The following is a 22,539-nucleotide window of genomic DNA, read 5'->3' on the forward strand; positions in this document are numbered from 1 at the left end:
CAACTGGGATTGGGCCTAAACTGGCAGTTGGACATCCTTCCAGGGGTTCCAGATTGGAGAGGGTGCAGGCCAGGCTGAGGGCCCACCACCACCTCCCCCCCCCCCCCCCCCGTGCATGAGTTTCGTGTACCGGGCCACTAGTATATAAATAAATAAATAAATAAATAAATAAATAAATAAATAAATAAAAAAAAATAACTGGACAGTAGTGGCTAACAAATTCTCACACCATCCTTCAGAGATGGGTAATGACAGCTACTTCATACTATTCCTATGTTATCAAAAAGTGGGAGTTAGAGGTTGCTTAGTGTGTTTGTGGTGATCAGTTACTGAGTCTTCCTAAATAGGATTGCTAAAACTTCCTAAATTACATTAATCCACTAAGTAGGCCTACCTCTAAAGAATAATTTTGCATTCTGAAAGAGCAAATAGAAAACATGTAATACTTCATCCTAAGTATCTTCTTTATAGATATAATTAGTTTGAGAATATCTTGGTGCTTTACTATCTTTAATTTAAACTGAAAAATTCTTATTTTTAATAAATGCTGTGATCAGTTAAACTTTACCTTTCAACATGTTTGATGCACATGTTGTCTCAATGCCAGATGTGCTAAAGTTGTCTTTTACTGCAACAGGAATTCCATCTAAATCCCCAAGTGAGTGACCTGTGTTAAAAAGCCAAAAGACTAGAAGTATCTAATTCAAGATATAAGGACACATTAATACTAGTTAGTAACTATTAGTTCTTGGTAAAGATACTTCTTCAGAAATAAAAAATACAGGTTAGAAATTATTGCATTGGACAGTAAAAAGCATCATATATCCAATCGCCTCATTTTTTATTATACCACATGGCAAGTTCTTTAAATAAGGGAATGCTTTATGTTAAAAAAATTCACTTGCCAAATGGAGACTGCGACATCCAATTGAAACTCTTTCTCTAAGGATATAACAATTGAGTATAATTCAAAGTAAAATTTACCTTTCTTATATCTTTTCTCTGATTCTTCAGCTTGCTTTAAGGCCACTTCTTCTGATACAGTAATGTAAGCATTTAGAAACTTGGTCTTCTTGATCAGGGAGAGACATTTTAGACAGAGCTCAGTTGGAGTAATTTGGCCTTGTTTCAGTGCAGCAGAAACCTATAATATATACAGTTCAAAAACCCTTTCCTGAGTCTGCAGAAGTTTCAAATGTTACACTGAGGAAGGCAGATAGAGTGGTTAAGTATAAATTTTGAAGTAAGGCTTGGATTCCAAACCAAGAAAACCTATTAACTCTACACTTAGTGTAGTGAACCAGGGTAACACCTTGATCAGCTTGAAGATGGTTTGGAGGACACCACATTCCTAGGCGTAGCTAAATAACTGTTTCTAAGCCAGGCTTGAACAAACCAGAGCGATGGTTTAGATCAGTGATGGCGAACCTATGACACGTGTGTCAGAGGTGACACGCGAACTCATTTTTTTGGTTGATTTTTCTTTGTTAAATGGCATTTAAATATATAAAATAAATATCAAAAATATAAGTTTTTGTTTTACTATGGTTGCAAATATCAAAACATTTCTATATGTGACACGGCACCAGAGTTAAGTTAGGGTTTTTCACAATGCTGACACGCTGAGCTCAAAAGGTTCGCCATCACTGGTTTAGGTAAACCATCCTGCACAGGAGAAGTAGAGGTCCAGCATGGGTGAAGCATGGTTTAGGATAGATTGTGTACAGAGAGTAGCCTAGCTGCAACACGGGCAGTCCATAGAGAGAGAAAAATGAACTAGACAAGTCAATACAGGACTTTATGGCTCTAAATAAATTATCTTTATTAAATAGATCTTTGGAGAATTCAAGCAAAAACCACTATTCATTAAGAAAAATGCTTAGAAAATATGGATTCAAAAGCAAACAAACTTTCCTGAAATCCTGTCTTCGCTGCATCAGGATGACTGGTAAAGAAAGCATTAAAACTGTACTACAAGTTACCAGAACCTGCATATTGATGGTAAGTGAAGCCTCAGGTGAAGTGATAATTATTTAATACTTCCTATAGAAGTAATAACTACATACTTACCAGGTAAAATAAGTAACAAGAAGTTGAAGACAATACCAAATCTTTGGAGATAATATGAAAAGACAAATGGGAGCTCAGAGATAAGGGGGGGGGGGGGGGAGAGAATATTTATTGAGTATTTACCAAGTGCCAGGCATTGTTGCTGGCTTTATGTGCATTATTACTTCATTTAATCCTTAAAACAACTACAGAAGTTAAGTATTATTAACATCATTTTAGAGATGAAGAAACTTAAGGTCAGAGAGGTTAAGTGACTTGTCCAAAGACACACAAATGGTAAAGGGTAGAGGTAATTTTTTAACATATGTTCTTTCATCATTTCTCTCTGCACTAGTGGAAGCTTAGTTTGTCCTCTAAGTTGACTGTATTTTCACGTGTCCTAAGCACATCAAGCAACAGGAGTTTGCATTTGGAAGAAAATCTGCAAATGATCTGCTCTTAGCTGTTGAATACGTCATCAAAGCAGTAGTATTCTTAGGGCTGAGGGTTTTAAATGAGAAAAGCTGTGGTATAGACCTTTGAGAGGACCTAATGCTGATGGACAAGAGGAGGAAAGAACTGCCATGGAGAGTCTGGGGGAGTGACTCAGGGATGGAGATGGGAGCTGAGCTTGACTTAAAGGAGGTAACCTGGTAACAAGAAGAGATATTTCTATTCAATTGTTTGTATGCAATGTGAACTTATAAGAAAGGAGCCGAAGAGAAATAAAATGATAGCAGTGTGTTCTAAAATTGTAAATATGGAGAGAGAAGAAAGAATAAAGTGTTAGGCTGGGTAGAAGAGAGTCAGAACTAGCAAACACCCAAAGCTAGAGAGACAGATAGCTATATAGGCAGGCCTATCCCGTGGCAAAGTTGTAATAGGAAAATTATGTCTGCCACTTTCTCTCCTTTGCCTCAAGTCCTCTAATGCCCACTATCCTCAAACTGCTTTCTGACTTGTCAGCTGGTATAAGAATAAGAGGTAATAAGGAGTTACAGTTGTGAGAAATGAGATTTCCCAGGAGCATGCACTTTAAATAGTGCTGATGCTCGTTAGGACCATTTTTAGGAAATCCAGATTTGAGAAAATCAGTAAGGGAATTGGAGAAGAGAAATGAAAACAAAGATGCTAATGAACCAGAATGGATTGAGCATACGGAATATGAGATATAAATAGTACAGTTCTCCTGGGACAAAACTAAAGCTGTCATATTTGAATATAGGATGAAATCAAATATAAAACTTTTTGTAAAAAAACCCAAATTCTTGCCCGGCCAGTGTGGCTCAGTGTTTGAGCATCAGCCCATGCACCAAGAGGCCTCTGGTTTGATTCGTGGTCAGGGCGTATGTCCAGGTTGTGGGCTCAATCTCCAGTAGGGGGGATGCAGGAGGCAGCCAACTGATGTTGATGTTTCTCTCTAATGTATGTTTTTTATCTTTCTCTCTGTCTCCCTTCCTTTCTCTCAAAGATCAAAAAAAACATATTAAAACAAAACATCAAAAAACAAATTCTCTCTCCTTGGCACTTCTTTCCTCTAGGAAACTAGGCTTTTCTGAGGCCATTGCTTCTCTTGTAACTTTCTCAAAGGGTGGCTGTTTTAGCTCCTACCTACCATGTAGCAGAGTCCAGAGGAGGAGAAAAGAATATGTGGGCAAGATTCCTTCTAGGTCTTTAATGCCTTTGTCTTCCCTCTTCTTTCAAAACCCAGCTCATCTGAAGAACAGGCCTTGGAGGGGATTATATTACCCTCCAAGTCTCCCTAAACCAAGTCTCCCTACTACTCCTTTTCATTCATTGAAGATTTGAGCAGCTAGCTCACTGTAATCTTCTTTACTACGGCTCCTGTTCCTATTTCTGTTGAACTCAAACTTCAAGTTATGCACACTGACACCTGGCCTCTCAGTTCTTGACCTCACTTTACACAAACTTTCCTCCATCTTACCAGTGACCAACTCACATGGTCACAGCCCAGACTACATCATTACCAATCTATATATATAAAAGGCTAAGTGTCTGTCCATCTGACCAGTAGCTATGACATGCACTGACCACCAGGGGGCAGACGCTCAACACAGGAGCTGCCATGATGCACACTGGCCATTTAAAAATAAATGGCACCATGGACCTGGTGCGACAAACCAACACTCGGCTTCCCCCAAGTGGGACACAGGCCCTGACACCACCCCGGAGCGACACCCCACCAAATCGCAGCCAATGCTGCCAAGACCCCATGGTGCAAAATGCAGCCCACAGCCCAGCCCAGAAACAGTCACTGTGGGCGCTGGGTAATAATGCCAGGTAGCAACGCCTGGCTTCCTCTCGCTAGCCACTAGCCTCCTTGCAGTTTCTTCAGCCCAGGAACCTGACCTATAGCCAGGTGCAAACATTTCACAGTTCAACCAAATGTTTGTGAAACATTTTCCCATGCCTCATTTCATTTGATCCTCATAGAAGTCCTGGAGTAGGTAGATAGGAGACTTGGTAGAATCCTATTTTCTCTTCATTAGCCGGAAAATGGAGATTTAGAAAGTTTAGAAACTTGACCCGACTGAAAAGTAAGAAATGGTGGAACTTGAAAATGACTTCAGTTTTTCTCACTGTGCAGAATATAGTCAAACACTGCTGCAGTTAAATATTTTACCCTTTGTTCTCCCTGTGTGATCTACAATAATAATCTGCTTCATGTTGATATTTACTGCTGTGTTGCTGACAATTACCTGAAAGAGAAGCTGGGGTGCTTCACTGGGCTGGAAAGTTTAGCTAAATCAGAAAGCAGGTCTAATTAAGCAAGTTTATTCTATATCTATAAAAGGCTAAGTTGACTCACACATGCACGATACATATAAAGCTCTCACTGGTGCCAATCGCTTGTGTGTCTCCATCTGTCACTGTCCACTGTGCCTTTGGTTGACACTTTTATTATAGAGAAAGGGTGAATAGCAACATTAAAATATTTCTTCTAATTAATTTCCTTTTAGTGTGCACAAATCCATGCACCAGGACACTAGTATCTGTATAAATCTCAATTCTAGTTATCCCACATCTCCTGTCCCTTAAGCTCATTTACTCTACTACCTACAAGGTTAGCAAGAAAATGGGGACCTCAGTTTTAAAACCCCAAGGAAACAGATTCTGCCAACAACAAATGAGGACCCTACAACTTAAGGTGAAACCACAGCCCTGGCTGACACTTTGATTTTAGCCTTGTGAGACTCTAAGCCAGTGGTTCTCAACCTTGGCTGCACATTAGAATCACCTGGGAATCTTTTTAAAATCCTGATTTCTGGGCCTCATCCTCCGGAAATTCTGTTTCTTTGTACCCACCTTATAACCAAGAAACCGAATTTCCGGAGGATGAGGCCCAGAAATCAGGATTTTAAAAAGATTCCCAGGTGATTCTAATGTGCACCCAAGGTTGAGAACCACTGCTCTAAGCAGAGACCCCAGCAACTCCCCTCCTGGACTCCTACTGGATATACTAGAGGCCCGATGCATGAAATTCATGCAAGAGTAGGTCTTCCTTCACCTGGCTTCCCTGGCAGCCCGGGCTTTGTCTGGAAGGACAGCTGGCCTAATTAGCATATTATGCTTTTATTATTATAGACAATTAAACTTTAGAACGTTAGTCTGGTATCTGGCTCCTAGAAACAATGGGGTCATGCCACATAAAAGGAAGGTAAAAGTAAGACTCCTCTCCCTTCCTGAATTTTACTGGGTATAATTTACTAATAGTTTTACTTCCTATTTGGCTCTAGCTCTTTTTTTGTGCTTCCTCCCAGGGCTCTTCTGTTGCCCTAAGTCTCCACTTAGGTCCCTCAAATTGCCTCAAAACTTCATAGTTTCGAGTCCTTCCCTTAATTTCCTCCTCAGCAAATTTTCCCTTTCTTCAACTGATTATCTTAACAAGGGTGTGATGGAAAGAAATTTGATTGAACTATTATATTTTACAATGGATGAACAGATCATTAAGCCTTTCCGAGCATCTTTACATATTTATAATAGAATGTGTACTAAGTTCATTTCTAATTGGTAGAACTTGGGGCAATGATTCAATGATGTGGAGAAAATACAGAGTAGACAAAAGATGTATTTTGGGTTGGGAAAATCACCACCAAATAATGTTTTGCATACAATATCAATAAATAATTGTTAAAGGAGTGATTATGTGAAAGCAATCATGCCAAGGCAACCATCCTGTCTACCCCTGGGTCAGTTCCGCTAAATTTTTTTTACCCCCTTGACGTAAAAGTTGTTTCGCACGATGCTTCCCTCAACAACAAGAGGAAGGGTTGGCACATAAAAGGTGGAGCTCAATGGGAAAAGAACAGAAAAAGAAAAGGCCATGTTTTTTCAGTTATATTTCATTTTAAAACAAGTTTTCTTTTTAAAGAACAAATAGAATTCTGCACTGACAGTAAAGTCCAGATGCAATTAAAATGGTAAAACAGTAATTATTTGGGGAAAGACCTATTTATTATTTAAAGCCTGCGGACTTAAAAAAGTTCTTATAATTTAGTTTTCTAAAAGGCTGCCAGGTGGGAAGAAAAGCCATTCCAGGTGAAGACAGAGGCATGGTAGGTCCTCAACCTCTATGAATCAGCAGAATCACCTGGAGCCTTTGTTAAACCACATACTCTGGACCAGTGGCTCTCAACCTTGGCTGCACATTAGAATCACCTGGGAATCTTTTCAAAATCCTGATTTCTGGGCCTCATCCTCCGGAAATTCTGTTTCTTTGTTATGGGGTGGGGCCACAACATTAGCAACAAAGAAGCAGAACTTCCGGAGGATGAGGCCCAGAAATCAGGATTTTAAAAAGATTCCCAGGTGATTCTAATGTGCAGCCAAGGTTGAGAACCACTGCTCTGGGCCTAACCACACAAATCTGCCTCCGGGGACTCAGCTGAGTTTTAACAAGGGCGAGAGGTAAGTCTGACAGCAGAGGGCCTGCAGGCAGTCATACAGGCTGAGAGATTCAGGGCAGGAAGCAGAGACCCGAATTCAAACCCTAACATCAGGGATAGAGCAAGAAAACAGATTGCAGACACAATTTCAAGACAGAGTTAACAGGGGTTAGTGACTTATTGGATATTACAGATGAAGAAGAATCTAAAGACAACGAGGATAAGGTTGTCCCATTAATACGAGGCTATTAAGGATTCAGAAATCAGGTTTTGTTTTTTGTTGTTTTTTTAAAGATGGAGGCTCAGAGGTAAGAGGGGGTCCTGTTACAAGGAAGTCGACTTTGGTTAACTTGAGTTTGAGGTGCTTATGGGACATTTGTTAGACATGTCCAGAAGACACTCACAAATACAGCCTAGGGTTACAAAAGGACGTCCGGGAAGCAGGGACAAGGATGAAGGAATCATTGGTATGTATTTTAGTGGTAGTTAAAGCCTAGAGAATGATGTGCCAAGGGCGGAGGAGAAAGGGGGGGGGGGGATGAGGGGGGTCATCAGTTTGGCTTTTGCAAGGGACAGAGTTGTTGGGCTCCTTAGAACTGCATCCAACGAGTGGTTGGGGCAGACAAGACACGGAGGGGGACCAGCGCAAGCCCCCTCTTCTGGCAGCGCCCCAGCCCCAGCAAACGTCCAGTTGAGAAGCCGGGGTTTCTTCCACCCACAGCTCCGCGGCACAAAAGCTCCCCTGCTAAGGTCCTCACTCCAGAACCCGCGCGGAGAGTACAGCGAAGGACCCACAGCTACGAATCCCCAACCTAGTCCCGGGGAAGGAGGCGGCAGGGCTGACCGAGAAGCGTGGCCAGGCCCGGGGACCCCATGCCCACGGACTCCGCGAATCTGGCCGACCTCCCCGGGCCCTCAGCAGCCAGTTCCACTCACTTCTCGGAGGGTCCGGCCCAGCATAGTCTTCGTGTCCAGCCTGCCACCACAGGGGCCAGGTGACAGGGAGGAAAAACAAAGGTCAACAACTGCTACGGGGAGTACATGGGCGCAGCCATCTTGGCTCGTCACTGGACCTTTCAACACCGAGCCCTCCTATTGGTCGGATTGCAGCCCGAGGAAATGATCGCTGCACGCGATTGGGTGGCGCCGCAAGGCACGCCCCACGGCGGTGGAGAACGGCTGGAAAGGAGACTCCGGGCTGGGGTCGCGGTGGGAATCTGGAAACGTCTGTTTCTCTGTGGCGTCGGGTTCGCGAGCGGAGTCCGTCGGTCCCGCCGAGCGCTCCCGAGACGGGGCAGAGTTCTAAGGGTTTTGACTTTGTTCTGTTTTTAAGGGAAGGGGGTGTGAGCGGGGAAGAGAATGGACAGGATACTGACTGCAACGTTAATTGGAGCGTTTCCTAAGCGAAGAGCCATCTAATTCCATATTCTTCTCCCTTCATTTGCTCCATTAGGCCTAACTTCATTTCTGAATTCTCCGTGTTGAGATCGGACAGTGCGTTTGGCCTGTTTCAGGGGTGACAGGTTAATCCCATCCCCGTGCATTTTAATTAGGGCACGCCACTCAACCACGCGTTTGCGATGGAATTTCTGAAGACTTGTGTGCTTCGGAGAAAGGCATGTACCACGGTTTGCTTCTGGAGAAGCCAAGTTATACAAAAGCTTTCCGTTAGAAAGATCGGTACTACCTCTCCGAGGAGCACTGTCATGCCCGCGTGGGTGATAGACAAATACGGGAAGAATGAAGTGCTTCGATTTACTCAGAACATGAGGATGCCCATCATTCACTATCCGAACGAAGTCATTATCAAAGTGCACGCTACGAGTGTAAATCCCATAGATGTTAATATGAGAAGTAAGTTTGGAAGACATTCCTCGTTATGTATATTTTTTTGTTTTAGGAGAACTTCATCAGGGATCGGTAATTTTAAAAGATCAATCGTTATTTTAGTATACTTCTTTGGCTAACACAAAGGAATTGTTTAGGTTCTTGACAGTATGTCAGCAGATAGTTCCAAGATGTTTGAAATTGCAATGCCCATGGTGTACTTTAATCTTTTGCAAAATGTAAGTTCGAATTGCTTCCAGGCTTCCTTAAAATGTAAATTGGGACTCGAGAGTTGTGTCGGCAGGCAGCTAGCTTTCTGGTATCCTCTCCTGGGGATATTCTGAGGTCTATCACAGGTTTCAGAGGTACGGTTATGTTTTCACATCAGTTCAGAATTTGCATTTTTGTAATAGTTATTTGCTCTTTCATCGTTCACAGCTTTCTTATTTCTTCAGAAATTCCATCCTTGCCAGGATATGGACACAGTGCTTTCCTCCTTTCTGCTGATGCATTTGGCCTCAGCAGTTAAAATACACTTTTCTGTTATCCTAAGTGGGAACAATGTTACTGTATCTTAATTTCTTCTGGAATATACTGACAAAGATTGAAGAGCACTATGATTCCTTAAATATATACCTTAAATATATACCACGTAATTATAGTGCTGAAAAAATTGATTACTATTTGTGAATAACTTTGGAGAGTAGTGACAAAATTATTGCTTATGTCTTCTGAAAAAGTAAAAAAACTTATTCATGTCTTCTGAAAAAGTAAAAAAAAAGCATCTGGGATGATTGATTGGTCAGTTAACCTCAGTGTTCTAAACAAGCTTCCATATGAGTATAATTTTATCACGTGTCTGTGTTTTGAAGACCTATATGTAGACCTACAGTCCTACTCATCAGATTGCCTCAATAACAATTGTGCAGGGTGGGGCCAAAGTAGGTTTACAGTTGTATGTGAAATACAGTTTATTCTTGTATTACTTATTAATTATTGTGTTATTTTCTATACAAACAACTTAAACCTACTTTTGCCCCATCATGTATGTGAACTATGCATGATGAATTACATTTCTTTCATATATGTATATATCTATAACAAAATTAAGATTAGAGTGAATCATTTTGTGGAATTTAGAGAGAAATAAAGAAGTTGAAACTTTGACTTCTTTAATTCCTTCCTCTTTGTTTCTAGGAGTTGTGTGATAGAGTAGAATAGCAACTCTCAATTTTTGTGTTCTTAAGATCTCTTTACATGCATAATAATGATTTGGCTTTTGTTTATGTGAGTTATAGCTATGAATATATCTCCCTTGTTAGAAATTAGAATAAGATAACTGGATCTTCATATGTATTTCTGTATTCAGTCTGTTGCAATGTATCCATGATTTTAAGTCAGGAATTACTGTATTTTGTTGTTCACTTTGACATAATAATACCACTACGTGGGCATATTGTTTTATTCCATTTACACTGGATGTGAAGATAATTTAGTTTTTATAGGATATGTCTTTAAGTGGTTGTTTTACATCCAATGGTAAATGTTTATACCCAATGATCAATGAGTATAAATTGTGAAGGTAGGTTGTATACTCTGTTAACAACTAACTGTTTCAGTACAGTACTTCACGTATGTGGTTGTCATGCAGTCATTATTTTTATGGCATTTTACATTTTCACTCTAACTTAAGATTACAAACTAAAATTAGCAGTATTTTATCCATGAGCATTATTTACATTTGTCTTCATTTAGAACTGCTAACTTTCATTTCTTTGAATGCACCTGCATAATTTGTATTGTGTACATTTCAATTTCAGTAGAATGGCTGGATCTGGACTTTCTTTGCTGCTATTTAATAACAAAATATTGTAACATTTTACTTTTATATAGTATTCTTAAGACATCTTAGTTTATGATTTGATTGGACAATATTATTTGCAAGTTACTCTCTTTATGTCCTGCTCATGGATTCTTTTTTGAGAATGTGCAGTTGTTGTTGCAGGAGGTATCTGAAATGGTAGCTTGGGAAAATAAGTAACAACCAGAAGCTTGTAAACTATAGGAAGCAGTTTTCCTTGACAAGAAAGCAAGGACATGCTATTTTCTTTTGAAAGATGAAAGTAGACTGTTTTTCTAGAGATGGCCATTATTGTTGGACAGAAATCATAACTTATATAAATGGCTAAATAAATTTATTTCATTTAAAAATATTTTATTCCCATCCCCCACCCATTTGGTAACCATCAACTTGTTCTCCATATCTCTGGGTCCTTTCCCGTTTTGTTTATTCATTTGTTTTTTTAGATTCCACATCTAAGTGAAATCATACAGTATTTGTCTTTCTCTGTCTGAATTATTTCACTTAGCCTAATACCCTCAGCCCATCCATGTTGTCGCAAATGGCAAGATTTCATTCTTTTTTTCCTGCTGGATAATATTTCATTGTGTATATACTGTATATCTCACATCTTCATTATCTGTTCATCTGTTGATGGACAGCTAGGTTGCTTCCATATCTTGGCCATTACTAGGAATGCTGCAGTGAACATAGAATAATTTTAAAATAAAAAATACAGCCAACAACATCAAACCAACAGTTTGGTTTCTTTAGGTGGAATTAAAGCTTTGAAACTGATGACAGATTTATGATTTTCCAAATTATTCTAACTCTGACCCAATCAATTGGCCACCTCTAACAATGGGATGAAGCGGCTAAGGGCCCCCCTTTGTCATCAAACAGGTTCTCAGTTACTAACTACCAGCTACATTGTGGATTTGGGACCTGTGAGCCGGGGCTATTCAGTAGATACATTGGCATATCACGGGGACCAAGAGAACGGAATAACTGCCCTGCAGGTCTGTACCTCAGAGAGGACTGAAGCCTTTTGCAACTCTCAAACAGCAGCTAATATTTGATATGGCTAAATGCCTACTTCTGTTGCTCAAACCACATAGGAATTTCCGTAAATAATTGTTTAAATGTGTTTTAATGGTGGAAATGTAAGACAGGAAAAGTAAAACATGGCTTTTGTATTACGTGTGAAGATTTTTTTTTTCTTTCTTTTCCTGATAGAGTGCACACCTAACTAGCTAGATGACAAATGTGTAATACCAGCATGATGGCTTAGATTTTCTGGGACTATCCCAACTTTCAAACACTTTCTCCCATATGTCTTTAATTAGAAAAACAGCTCTGCAAGCTACCCACCTGTTGGCACCTCTCCCTATATCTCCTACATCCCCTCCTGCTTTATAGGTTAGTTGTCATTGTTGTAAGGCCAGTCCTCCACTTGGGTTCTAGATTCCATCTCTCAGCTTCTCAGCTACTGGGGGCGGGAGGGGGGTGGGGCGGGCATTGTTTCAGCAATTCTCTCCTGCATCTTCAATCTTTTCTTTTCTACTGGGTCATTTCCATTAGCATACAGACTGCTACTTCTCCCATCTTAAAAGGGAGGGGATGGGGTCCATTAGAAACACATTGAAAAATCCTCTCTTCACTGTCTCCTACTTCCCATTCTCTGTATCTCCACGCCAGAGCAACTGCTCCTATCAAGGTCACCTAATGTACTACCCCTGAGAGTGGGTCGGGGGAAAGGAGACTTATAGACTGGTTTAGTGATTCTGGAATTTAAATTGTGGTACATGACACTAGAAAGGTAAGCAGAGTGCTTATCTTAGAGAACTTCACGACATGTTCTCAAAAAGATGTCAAGTTGAGAGACAATTACAGATACTTTTGTGTCTTGGAAATATCTATATCTATATACATATGTATATATATATAATTATACATTTATTTTTTTAAATTGATTTCAGAGGAAGGAAAGGAGAGAGAGAGAGAGAGAGAGAGAGAGAGAGAGAGGAACATTAATGATGAGGGAGAATCATTAATAGGCTGCCTCCTGCACATCCCCTATTAGGGATCGAACACACAACCCAGATGTGCCCTGACCAGGAATTGAACCATGACCTCCTGGTTCATAGGTTGATGCTCAACTTCTGAGCCATGCCAGCTAGCCCATTTTATATATTCGGATTATTGTAGATAGAGTAGCCAACTTATTGAACCAAAAAATATGATCAGAATGTTTTCAGCTCTACTTAGCTGATATTTATGTAAATGTTCTTAAAAATAAATGGATATGTATAATAAAGCAATTAACTTGATTTAACATATTAGAACAGGTGCAGATGAGTGGTTCTTTTTCACTGGAGAGTCAATTGATGGGCTTAATCCATAGATGTTCTGCAAACACTTTTTGGGAGGTGGGGGCCATTACTTATAGACCAATGTCAGTGTCAAATATAACTATGCCTTATTTATTGGTTTATTAACTTCAAACAGCTTTAGGGTTTCTCTTCTTCACCAGACTGGGCTCCAAACAACTTTGTTGTTTAAAAAGCTTATGAATGAATACATTAAAGAAACTGTCTTCAAAAAACAAACTAAAACTGTAAGAGAAAATACTGAAAGCACTGAAGGCAGTTTCAAAATTGAATTTTAAACATTTTGAGCAATGGTAGCTTTGGTTTAACAAGTGATTATAACTTTCCAAGTAATTTTCTTTGAAAGGAACAGCACTCATTGTTTCGTTTTGTTTCTTTTTTATTGAATTTATTGGGGTGACATTGGTTAATAAAATTACATAGGTTTCAGGTGTTCAGTTCTGTAAAACATCATCTGTATATTGTATTGTGTTGACCACCCCAAGTCAAGTCTCCTTCCATCACCATTTATCCCCCCTTTATCCATTTCTGCCTCCTACCTCCCTTTGGCACTCATTGTTTTTATGATTTCTTGTGTGGTGGCAAACAAACAAACAAACAAATTTTATTAATTTATAATCTACATCCAGAGTATCTAGAATTGTACCTGGCCTATACCCTGTAGTATTTTTTAAATCATTGCATTCTTTTGGAAGAAACAGATAAAACTGTATTTTATAGGTGGTTATGGAGCTGCAGCTTTAAATATGAAACGTGACCCTTTACATATTAAAATCAAAGGAGAAGAATTCCCCCTGACTCTGGGTCGGGATGTCTCTGGTGTGGTGATGGAATGTGGACTTGATGTGAGGTACTTCAAGCCTGGAGATGAGGTGAGTTATAGCATACTGCTATTCCCTTTCTAAATATGCAAATTTCATTCTGCTGCTTTTGGAAGTATATTCCATATCAGTGACCTTTCCTCTTCGTTCCAAAAAATATACTGAGCTTTGTCTGGAACCCTTATTTTCTTATCTCTGTTATTCTTGATTCTGGCAGAATAGCTTGACTGTGCCCAAGTGTTCTAAATCTAGTGCTTAAAGATTGCAGGACTTTATGTGTGATTGGGACTGTTTTTCTTTTTATTGAAAGAATCTTTAAGTGACAATTTCTACCTCATAGGCTAGATAGTTTTAAAATAGCTGAAGTTTGATATAATCACCTGTCACTTGTCACTTTGAATTTTTACACCAAGAAATGAAAGTGAGTTCATAATTATAGCTAACACTGATCTTGTTGCTTTTCATAAAATAATTCTTTAATCTCTATGTTGTAAGTACAGTTAGGCCCACTTTACAGATGGGGAAACCAAGCTATACAGCTACACAGAAGTTCCACAGCTGGTAAGTGGTAGAGCCAGGATTCATGCCCCAGAGACTGTGCTCTTGGTGGTATTTTAAAGTATGTAGTCAGTAAATACAGCAGCATCTGCTTCCAGTGTGGCTTGACTTGATAAGTGCAGAAGCATACTAAATAATACATTTATTTATATCATGTAAAAATAACTTTTGGTTGTTGTATTGCTGACTTGTGCTTTTTTCATTGGGTGGAGTATGTATTGGGGGTTACCCTCCTGCTTAGCTTTGGTTAAAAAAGATTTGTTTCTAAGGAAGTTGTGTGTGTGTTTCAGGTCTGGGCTGCAGTTCCTCCCTGGAAACAAGGCGCACTCTCAGAGTTTGTTGTAGTCAGTGGGAATGAGGTAATTCACCAATTCTGTGCTGAAATGCCATTAGAAAGTACAAGACTGACAAATATCTCTGAAATAATTGTGGGTTTTTTTTTTCAGATCAGGTTCATGTTTAATGAGCTAATAGGTTTAAAAGAGCTAAGATAGAGAATAGGAATTTTTGAAAGATTAGAAAAGTATTTGATGTCATTTAATAACACTGCCTGCCAAAGTGGTATCTTTGTCTTGTGGAGCTGGGACTTGGAGTGAGATCTAGAAACCCTGTTGTGTTTCTTGGTTTTACCCAGTGTATGTAGTGGAAACCAAATATACCAAATGGAGTGTACTGGTTAATTATAAACAGAAGCATGGAGGTATCAAATTGTTTCAAGTAACCTTAAAAACAGGAGTCTAATCAAATACAGTCAGGAAGTCTGACAATTTGAATAGAGAGAAAGGGGTTAACGTTGCGGAACTTGGCTACAGAAGGAAGGGTATGGAGGGAAGAAGGGATATTATTAAGATTAGAAAAAGTCTGGAAAGATTACCTTCCAGTAAATGGGAGTAAAGGAAACAACTGATCTAAAAACAAATTACAATGTGTTTATGAGGGCTCAAGGTTTATTTGGATTTATTTCTGTTAGTTAGGACTAGTGGGATTATTGAATGTGGCCTTTTTATGAATTAAGCAACTATATCTGATGATGTAGCCTGTAAAACATTACTGAGCCTCTGACCCCAGGAGGGCAGGTTGAGTCATTTGGAGAATATTCCTTAGGGATAATCTTAAAGTAGGGTATGTAATAAATACTGAACCTGGCAGAATATTATAGACTTCTCTATGAGAATGGTTGGATTCCTGTGAAGGTAAATGTATTTAATTGCATTCATAGGTTTGTAAGTCATTGCTTATTTGTTACTGTTATCTTCAAATCTAGGTCTCTCACAAGCCCAAATCACTCACTCATACTCAAGCTGCCTCTTTGCCATATGTGGCTCTCACAGCCTGGTCTGCCATAAACAAGGTTGGCGGCCTGAATGAAAAAAATTGCGCAGGAAAACGGTAAGTATCAATGGTGGCATCTAAACCTTCTCCCTTTCCTTTTGTAAGGTTTTTGCCATAGATTATCAGAAGCATTAAAACTAGGATCACTTACATGAGCAGAGTTGTGCTGACATTTAAAACAATTTCCAAAGAACTCTATTTGTGTCGTTTTGCACTTTCTTAACTTTATTCTATTGAGTCTTAGTTCAATCAAATGCAAATTTTAAAATTGAAATGTATAGATGGGCTTTAGGACTCTGAACCTTCCAAAATAATGCAAAATTTTATGTGACACTCTGGGAAGAAGGTCTGTAGCTTTTACCTGATTCCTAAAAGGGTTAAGAATCACTTTATATAATTTCTAAAGAAAGGTGCAGGTATTTTTTTCCTACCTCTACTAGGAGTTGCTCTCTCATACTTGTGCACATCTATGAAAAGCAGATAGAAAGAGAATGCAAAACACTGCTGAATAATCTTGAGTTCTCTTAGCTCAATGCTTGGTACTCTTTAGGTTAGTTCTGGTGCTTCAAGGCCTTAAAAGTAATGCTTGTTTAAGTTAGCAACAATAGTGAGTAGAAATATCTTTGATGAACTTGAGTTCAAATTCAGGTTCTGCTGCTTTCTAACTGGGTGGCCCACTTGGTCACTTCTCCTCTGTGAGTTTGTTTTTAATGAGATAATACAACTAAAACTAGTGGCACAGGTTGTGACACATGGGAGGCACTCAATAAATAGTGACTACTGTTATTAGCAATGAAATTATATTCTTTGTATCTTAGAAAGTTGATATCATACAGAAAACTGATGAGAACTAGGTACTAAGAATCATTTAGTGGTTGTGATGAGGGAGAGAGCTATAGGTCAAATTTTAATAAATTACAATAACTTAGTTTTTGATTGCTAAGGATTGTGCAGATAAAATAACTGAAGTCTGTGCCATTTCATACTGGTGGTGTTGTGAAACATTGCACTTTACATTTAATGTGTTGAGTTACAGAGCATTGGATTTCATGAAAGCTGTATTCCTGAAAACAGTGTGAAGGCTATTCATCTAATGAGGTGCTACTCTTTATCGTAGATTTCAAAGCAAATATTTATTCTAAAGGTCAACCATGTTTATTTTTTAAGCTTTGAGGCTTATCTTTCTTGAAGTTGCCATTTTGGCTAAACACGTTGTTTAAATTAAATTAGTTTGACCACGTGGATTTTTCTAATGACTTGTCATGGTTAATAACCTTGCAAAAATCTTATTCAAGATTTTTAGACCTTTATTATTATTATAGGCTCTGCATTAACACTGATGCTTTATTGTTTTGTTTTTCCTTAAAAGCATTATACTTTCTATGCCCACATGACTATGTGGTTAAAGATCTGTCATTCTTTTTGCTAGTTTGGGGCTCTCCAGGCGTACTTTTATTTAGTACCCTGAAGAAAACAATTTAGAAACAGATCTAGCTCTCTCTTCTCAGATACACATATTTTATTGTTGGGTTTCTGGGTAATTCTTAGATACTGTGTTATCTTTTATCTGAACAATAATGGTTTGGAACTGGGGAAGTAGAGCCTGGGTTCTATTGTACATTCTGCTGCTAACTAATCAGGCAACCACATGCATGCTATCTATGGTCTCTTCGCACTTTCCTTCAAGGTACTGAATGTAGGACAGTGTAGGTTGTTAGGAGAGCTGTGAGAAGTGGAAAGTTTTATCCCCTATAAGGTGATTATATATTATACTAGAGGCCCGGTGCACAAAAATTTGTGCACTCGGGGAAAGGGGGATCCCTCATCCCGGCCTGTGCCCTCTCGCAGGGAGATAACGACCTGCTGGCTTAGGCCCGCTCCCGGGTGGCAGAGGGCAGGCCCAATCCCTAGGTGCAGCCCCTGGTCGGGCTCAGAGCAGGGCCGATTGGGGAGTTGGGGCGCCGCCCCCTGTCATGCACAGAGCAGGGCCCATCAGGGGTTTGGGGCGCCGCACCCTGTCACACACAGAGCCGCAGGGCGATCAGGGGGTTGGGGAGCTCCCCCCTATCAGGCACAGAGCAGGGCTGATCAGGGGGTTGGGGCGCCTTCCCCTGTCACAAACAGAGCAGGGTGGATAGGGAGGTTGTGGCCCCGCCCCCTGTCACACACAGAGCCGCAGGGCGATCAGCGGGTTTGGGCGCTGCCCCCTGTCACGCTGATCCCGGTGCCGGGAGGCCTCGCGGCTCCGCTGATCCTGGTGCTAGGAGGCATATTACCCTTTTACTATATAGGGTAGAGGCCTGGTGCACGGGTGGGTGCCGGCTGGTTTGCCCTGAAGGGTGTCCTGGATCAGGGTGGGGGTCCCCACTGGGGTGCCTGGCCAGCCTGGGTGAGGGGATGATGGCTGTTTGCAGCTGGTCACACACCCTTCTGGGTGGGGGTCCCCACTGGGGTGCCTGGCCAGTCTGGGTGAGGGGCTAAGGGCTGTTTTCAGGCTGGGGGTGACTGAAGCTCCCAACCGCTCCTTTTTTTCTTTTTTCTTTTTTTTTATTCTGGGCCAGCTTTAGCTTTGAGGCTTGGCTCCAGCTCTTAGGCCTCCGCTGCTGAAAGTAGGTTTCTGGCCTTTGCTTACAATGTTGCGATCCTGCTGGCTGAAGCCTGGAGGACTAAAAAGCAGGTTTCTGGGGTTTGGTTTAGCTTCTATATTTGTTACATAGTTGCTTAGAGTTGCAGCTCAGAGGCCTGCAGTGGCAGGCGGGGAATGTTGGAGTCCTCCGTCACTGAAGCAAGCAAGCCTCATGTTAGTTTCAAGCTGCCTGGCTGCCGGCGCCATCTTGGCTGGCAGTTAATTTGCATATTTCCCTGATTAGCCAATGGGAAGGGTAGCGGTCATATGCCAATTACCATGTTTCACTTTTATTAGATAGGAGGATTGAGTTGGGTCTGTTCACTGATTTAGTCACATGTTAACCAAACCAGAATGTATCCGTTGTGAAGAGCCTCACTAGCTCACATCATAGACTTCTGCCATATTCCCGCGTGTATGGTGCCCTGGATGCCTTTATTCCAAATGGCAGTGAGAGCTTGGCCCTGGTGCTCTGAGAAATTTTAGTTTATGGAAATTACTACGCATGGGTGGTAATAATAGCCTACCTCTCCAACTTCTTATTTGTGAGAAACACATGAGAGAGTTAATTAAGTACCTTAAAATACTGTGAAAAATACTTCTACATGAAGAAATTACTGCCAGAGTGGGATTTTACTGTACATAAACCCAGAGGTTCCAGAGTCCAAAGGGACTTCTCTAAGCAATAATTCTTTTTCTGTTAGCTATCGGCATTAAGACACTCTTTAGTTTGCACAAAACAGGTCAGTGTTTGTTATTAAGGACTTAACGTCTGTTTTTATTTTCATTATTATTTTTTATTGAATTTATTAGGGTGACATTGGTTAATAAAATTATATAGGTTTCAGGGGTACAATTCTGTAATACAATATCTGTATATTGTATTGTATGTAAAGTCTGTTTTTCTAACCAGTTAATTAAAAAACAAAACCCAGCAATGATAAAAACACCCATTAGCACCTTGGGAGTAATGACAAACAGCATTTTGAAATTAAGACAACGCTTTCTAAGAGTTTGATGGTGTTTACCTTTTCCTTTTAGTTTTGTAATTAATTTTTGCAACAACTGAGCATCAGTGAACCAAGGGGATAACTTAATATTAATGTCATATAAAATGTTATTTTTGCCCACACTTTGGTATCACTAGAAAATGTCAGGTGAAATGATTTCCTTCTTACCTGCCCATCATAGTTTCTTCATGATTTATTCAGTAGGAACACATAGATAACTTAGGGCTATTGAATACAAATTTTTTTAAAAGTGCTAACACTAGATATATATTTTTTAATATATTTTTATTGATTTCAGAGAGGGAGAGGGAGAGAGGGATAAAAACATCAATGATGAGAGAATCATTGCTTGGCTGCCTCTTGCACGTCCCTTTCTGGGAATCGAATCCGCAACCCAGGCATGTGTCCATGACTGGAATCGAACCTGGGACCCTTCAGTCTGCAGGCCGACTAAGCCAAACCGACTTGGCAACACTAGATATTTTTTAAAGCTGTCTGACTTGATGATTATATTTATTAGTAGTGTCATGGTCCACCTTGAATATTTCATGCTCTGTCTGAAATTCATCTCTTATTGGGAAAGTTGTACTTTACTCTGTTAGACGGAAGTATTAGAAAGTGTTAGAAACTGAACAATTCCTCCTCCACAAAATAAGTTTCACTTTTAAATTTATGTTCCTGAAACTCAGTGCAGTGAATTTAGGAATGCTTTTCATTGTTTCCTTTGATATCAGGCTTCATGACAGTCATATTTTGTCAAGTAAGGTTAAATTAGGTATCTGATTAATTCTGTCACTGGATTTACCCTTCTTCCCCAATATGCTTATATCGGTAATCATAACAGCTTCCTTTTTTTCAGATGCCTTCACCTGCCTGTTATTCACCCCACCACCCACCTGTTTCTCCCCTCTCTATTTGCACCACCCCTGTGGACTTTGGGTTTTTATTTGCACTTGACTAGGTTGTATAGTTAGAGGGGCAATGGGAGGAGAAAGAAATTCTTGCATTTTACTTGCTGAAAGAAATTGTGGGGTTTGGAAGAGGAGGAGAGGGAGAGTGGAGGCTCTGGCCTGGCCAGTGTGAATCTGGCCTCTACCCCTGGACTGCTCTTCTAGAAGCTGCAGGACTCAGCTAAATGAATTAGTAGAAAACTTTTTCCTGGAAATTTGTGTTTTGCAGATTCATTTTCTATGTGGCAGGCTAACTATCTTGTGAAGTATAGAAGTCATTTACTTTTCAATGCACCATAATTAGCTTCCAGCCTTGCCATTCAGCTGCAGCTGTTCTCATGGGGTCATAACTGACTAGGTCACCAATGCAATGATAATTTTCATATATATATATAACTGATTTCAGAGAGGAAGGGAGAGGAAGAGAGAGATGGAAACATCAATGATGAGAGAGAATCATTGGTCGGCTACCTCCTGCATGCCCCCTACTGGGGATCTAGCCCACAACTCGGGCATGTACCCTTGACTGGAATTGAACTCTGGACTTTTCAGTCCTCAGGCTGACGCTCTAGCCACTGAACCAAACCAGCTAGGGCCTTTTCAGTTCTTACAATTTGAACTCTGAAGTATCTGGCACCATTGACCACTTCCTTAAAACTCACTTTCCCCATGGTTTCAGGGACACCAGGCTCCTATAATTTTCCTCTCACCTTTTTGACCAGTTCTTATCATTTTTAAGCCTACCCTTCCCCTTTCTTCCTGTTACTCTTTTCCCTGTGTCCTAATCCATCATTCCTGTATCCCAGGATTATCTCATCTATTCCCACTTCTATATATTTTGGTAACTTGCAGATTTATGTTTATAACCCCCACTTCTCTACCCACGTCCCCTTTGTATCTGAAATTCAACTTGAGCAAAACAAGACTAACTTATCACCCTGGCTTCCTATAGATTCCTAATGTCAGTTAACTGATTTACCTTGAGCCAAAATCTGATAATCATTTACAAACCCTGCTCCTTTCCATTCCACTGTACAACTCTATGTTCATGTCATGTAAAGTTTAGGATTGTCAAATTTGGAAAAACATCTTTAAAATTCCTTTAATATATGAGCTATAGATTGTGAGGCATTTGAAGTTTTCTCCTGCAGTGAATAAGCCTAACATACCTTTGCATTTTAACCGACAACCGTCATTAACTAATTGTTGTTGATGTCTTCCCTATAGTGGTGTCAAATAGCAAAAGTAATACAATTTAGTAACCAGTTTGAGTTCTTTATTCAAGGGAAGGCATTCCATGCATTGGGGGAAGTCAGTGCCTCACAAGCAGTGGGGCACTCTTCCCCAGGGATTTTGGACAAGAGCATGTTTTATAGAAGTTAGAAAAGGCAACATGGAAACGGAGTGATTGGTGAGGAGGTCAGTGATTGGTGAGGCTCAGGGGTCCTGCTTTCTAGGATAGGGTAAGCTAGTGAAAGCTGAATTGGAGGATTGTGATTGCTTTTATGTTTCCTTGGCAGCGATGCATTTCCCATAAATGCAGGCTGACTTAGGTTTAGATTTGTGATGTCTTTTAATTGTAAGGACTTTCTACAGACTAACTTCTGGTTCTGTACATCTCAAACCTTGTTTGACCATGTCCTTTTTCATTGCTTTCATAATCTAATGCTAGGTACAATGGTCCTTAATCATTATCATAATAAAATTTCATAATGCCTTATTGTGTTGTCATTTTTTACTGGGGCCCCAGCCAGGAACTTCAAAGGGTAGGGTAAAAAAGATATTTTCCCTCTCCTACATAGCCAGTGAAGCTTAAGCTTTGGGCCCTGAGAGGACCCCCAGCAATATATTTGTGTAGACATATTATTAGTGGGAAGTAGGAATATTCCTGGAAGCCATTATGGGGAGGAAGAGACTTTCCTCTACCCTTCTAGGTTCTTTTGGCTGATCTGCTAATCAAATTGACATGAGACAGATTAGCAAGAGAAAATAATCAAGTTTAATTATATATATACTAGAGGCCTGTTGCACGAAAAGATTCGCGCAATAGGCCTTCCCTTCCCCTGGCTGCCAGCACTGGTTTTCCTCCAGCACCTGGGACCCAGGCCTTCGCTCCTGCCGGAGCCGCCTTCAAGCCCCTCGCTGCTCGGGTCAGAGCCACCTTCATTCTTCGCTCCTCCTCTTTGTGCCTACGTATGCAAATTAACCGCCATCTTTGTTGGTGGTTAA

The 22,539-nt window shown here is 40.2% G+C and overlaps 2 protein-coding genes across 4 annotated transcripts in view; one reads left to right on the forward strand and one right to left on the reverse strand.

Annotated features, from left to right (window-relative positions):
* The window catches only part of QRSL1 (glutaminyl-tRNA amidotransferase subunit QRSL1), a 29,988-nt gene extending 21,943 nt beyond the window's left edge, over positions 1 to 8,045 (reverse strand). For all 3 annotated transcript variants that reach the window (XR_009453447.1, XM_059700814.1, XM_059700813.1), the window contains exons 1-3: positions 7,893 to 8,045; positions 985 to 1,144; positions 569 to 667 (exon numbers count right to left, since the gene is read on the reverse strand). Coding sequence is in view for 2 of the 3 variants with exons in the window: in XM_059700814.1 (XP_059556797.1) it covers positions 569 to 667; positions 985 to 1,144; positions 7,893 to 7,916 (283 nt within the window). In the remaining variant the exon portion in view is untranslated. The remainder of the gene's footprint in view (positions 1 to 568; positions 668 to 984; positions 1,145 to 7,892) is intronic.
* Positions 8,046 to 8,118: 73 nt separating this feature from the next.
* RTN4IP1 (reticulon 4 interacting protein 1) overlaps positions 8,119 to 22,539 on the forward strand; it is a 44,602-nt gene continuing 30,181 nt past the window's right edge. Inside the window, exons 1-4 of the mRNA XM_059700815.1 lie at positions 8,119 to 8,810; positions 13,734 to 13,885; positions 14,683 to 14,751; positions 15,657 to 15,781. Of these exons, the coding sequence (XP_059556798.1) occupies positions 8,537 to 8,810; positions 13,734 to 13,885; positions 14,683 to 14,751; positions 15,657 to 15,781 (620 nt within the window). The 5' untranslated portion in view covers positions 8,119 to 8,536. The remainder of the gene's footprint in view (positions 8,811 to 13,733; positions 13,886 to 14,682; positions 14,752 to 15,656; positions 15,782 to 22,539) is intronic.

The sequence above is a fragment of the Myotis daubentonii genome, chromosome 6 (genome assembly GCF_963259705.1).
Source record: "Myotis daubentonii chromosome 6, mMyoDau2.1, whole genome shotgun sequence".
Taxonomy (NCBI): Eukaryota; Metazoa; Chordata; class Mammalia; order Chiroptera; family Vespertilionidae; genus Myotis; species Myotis daubentonii.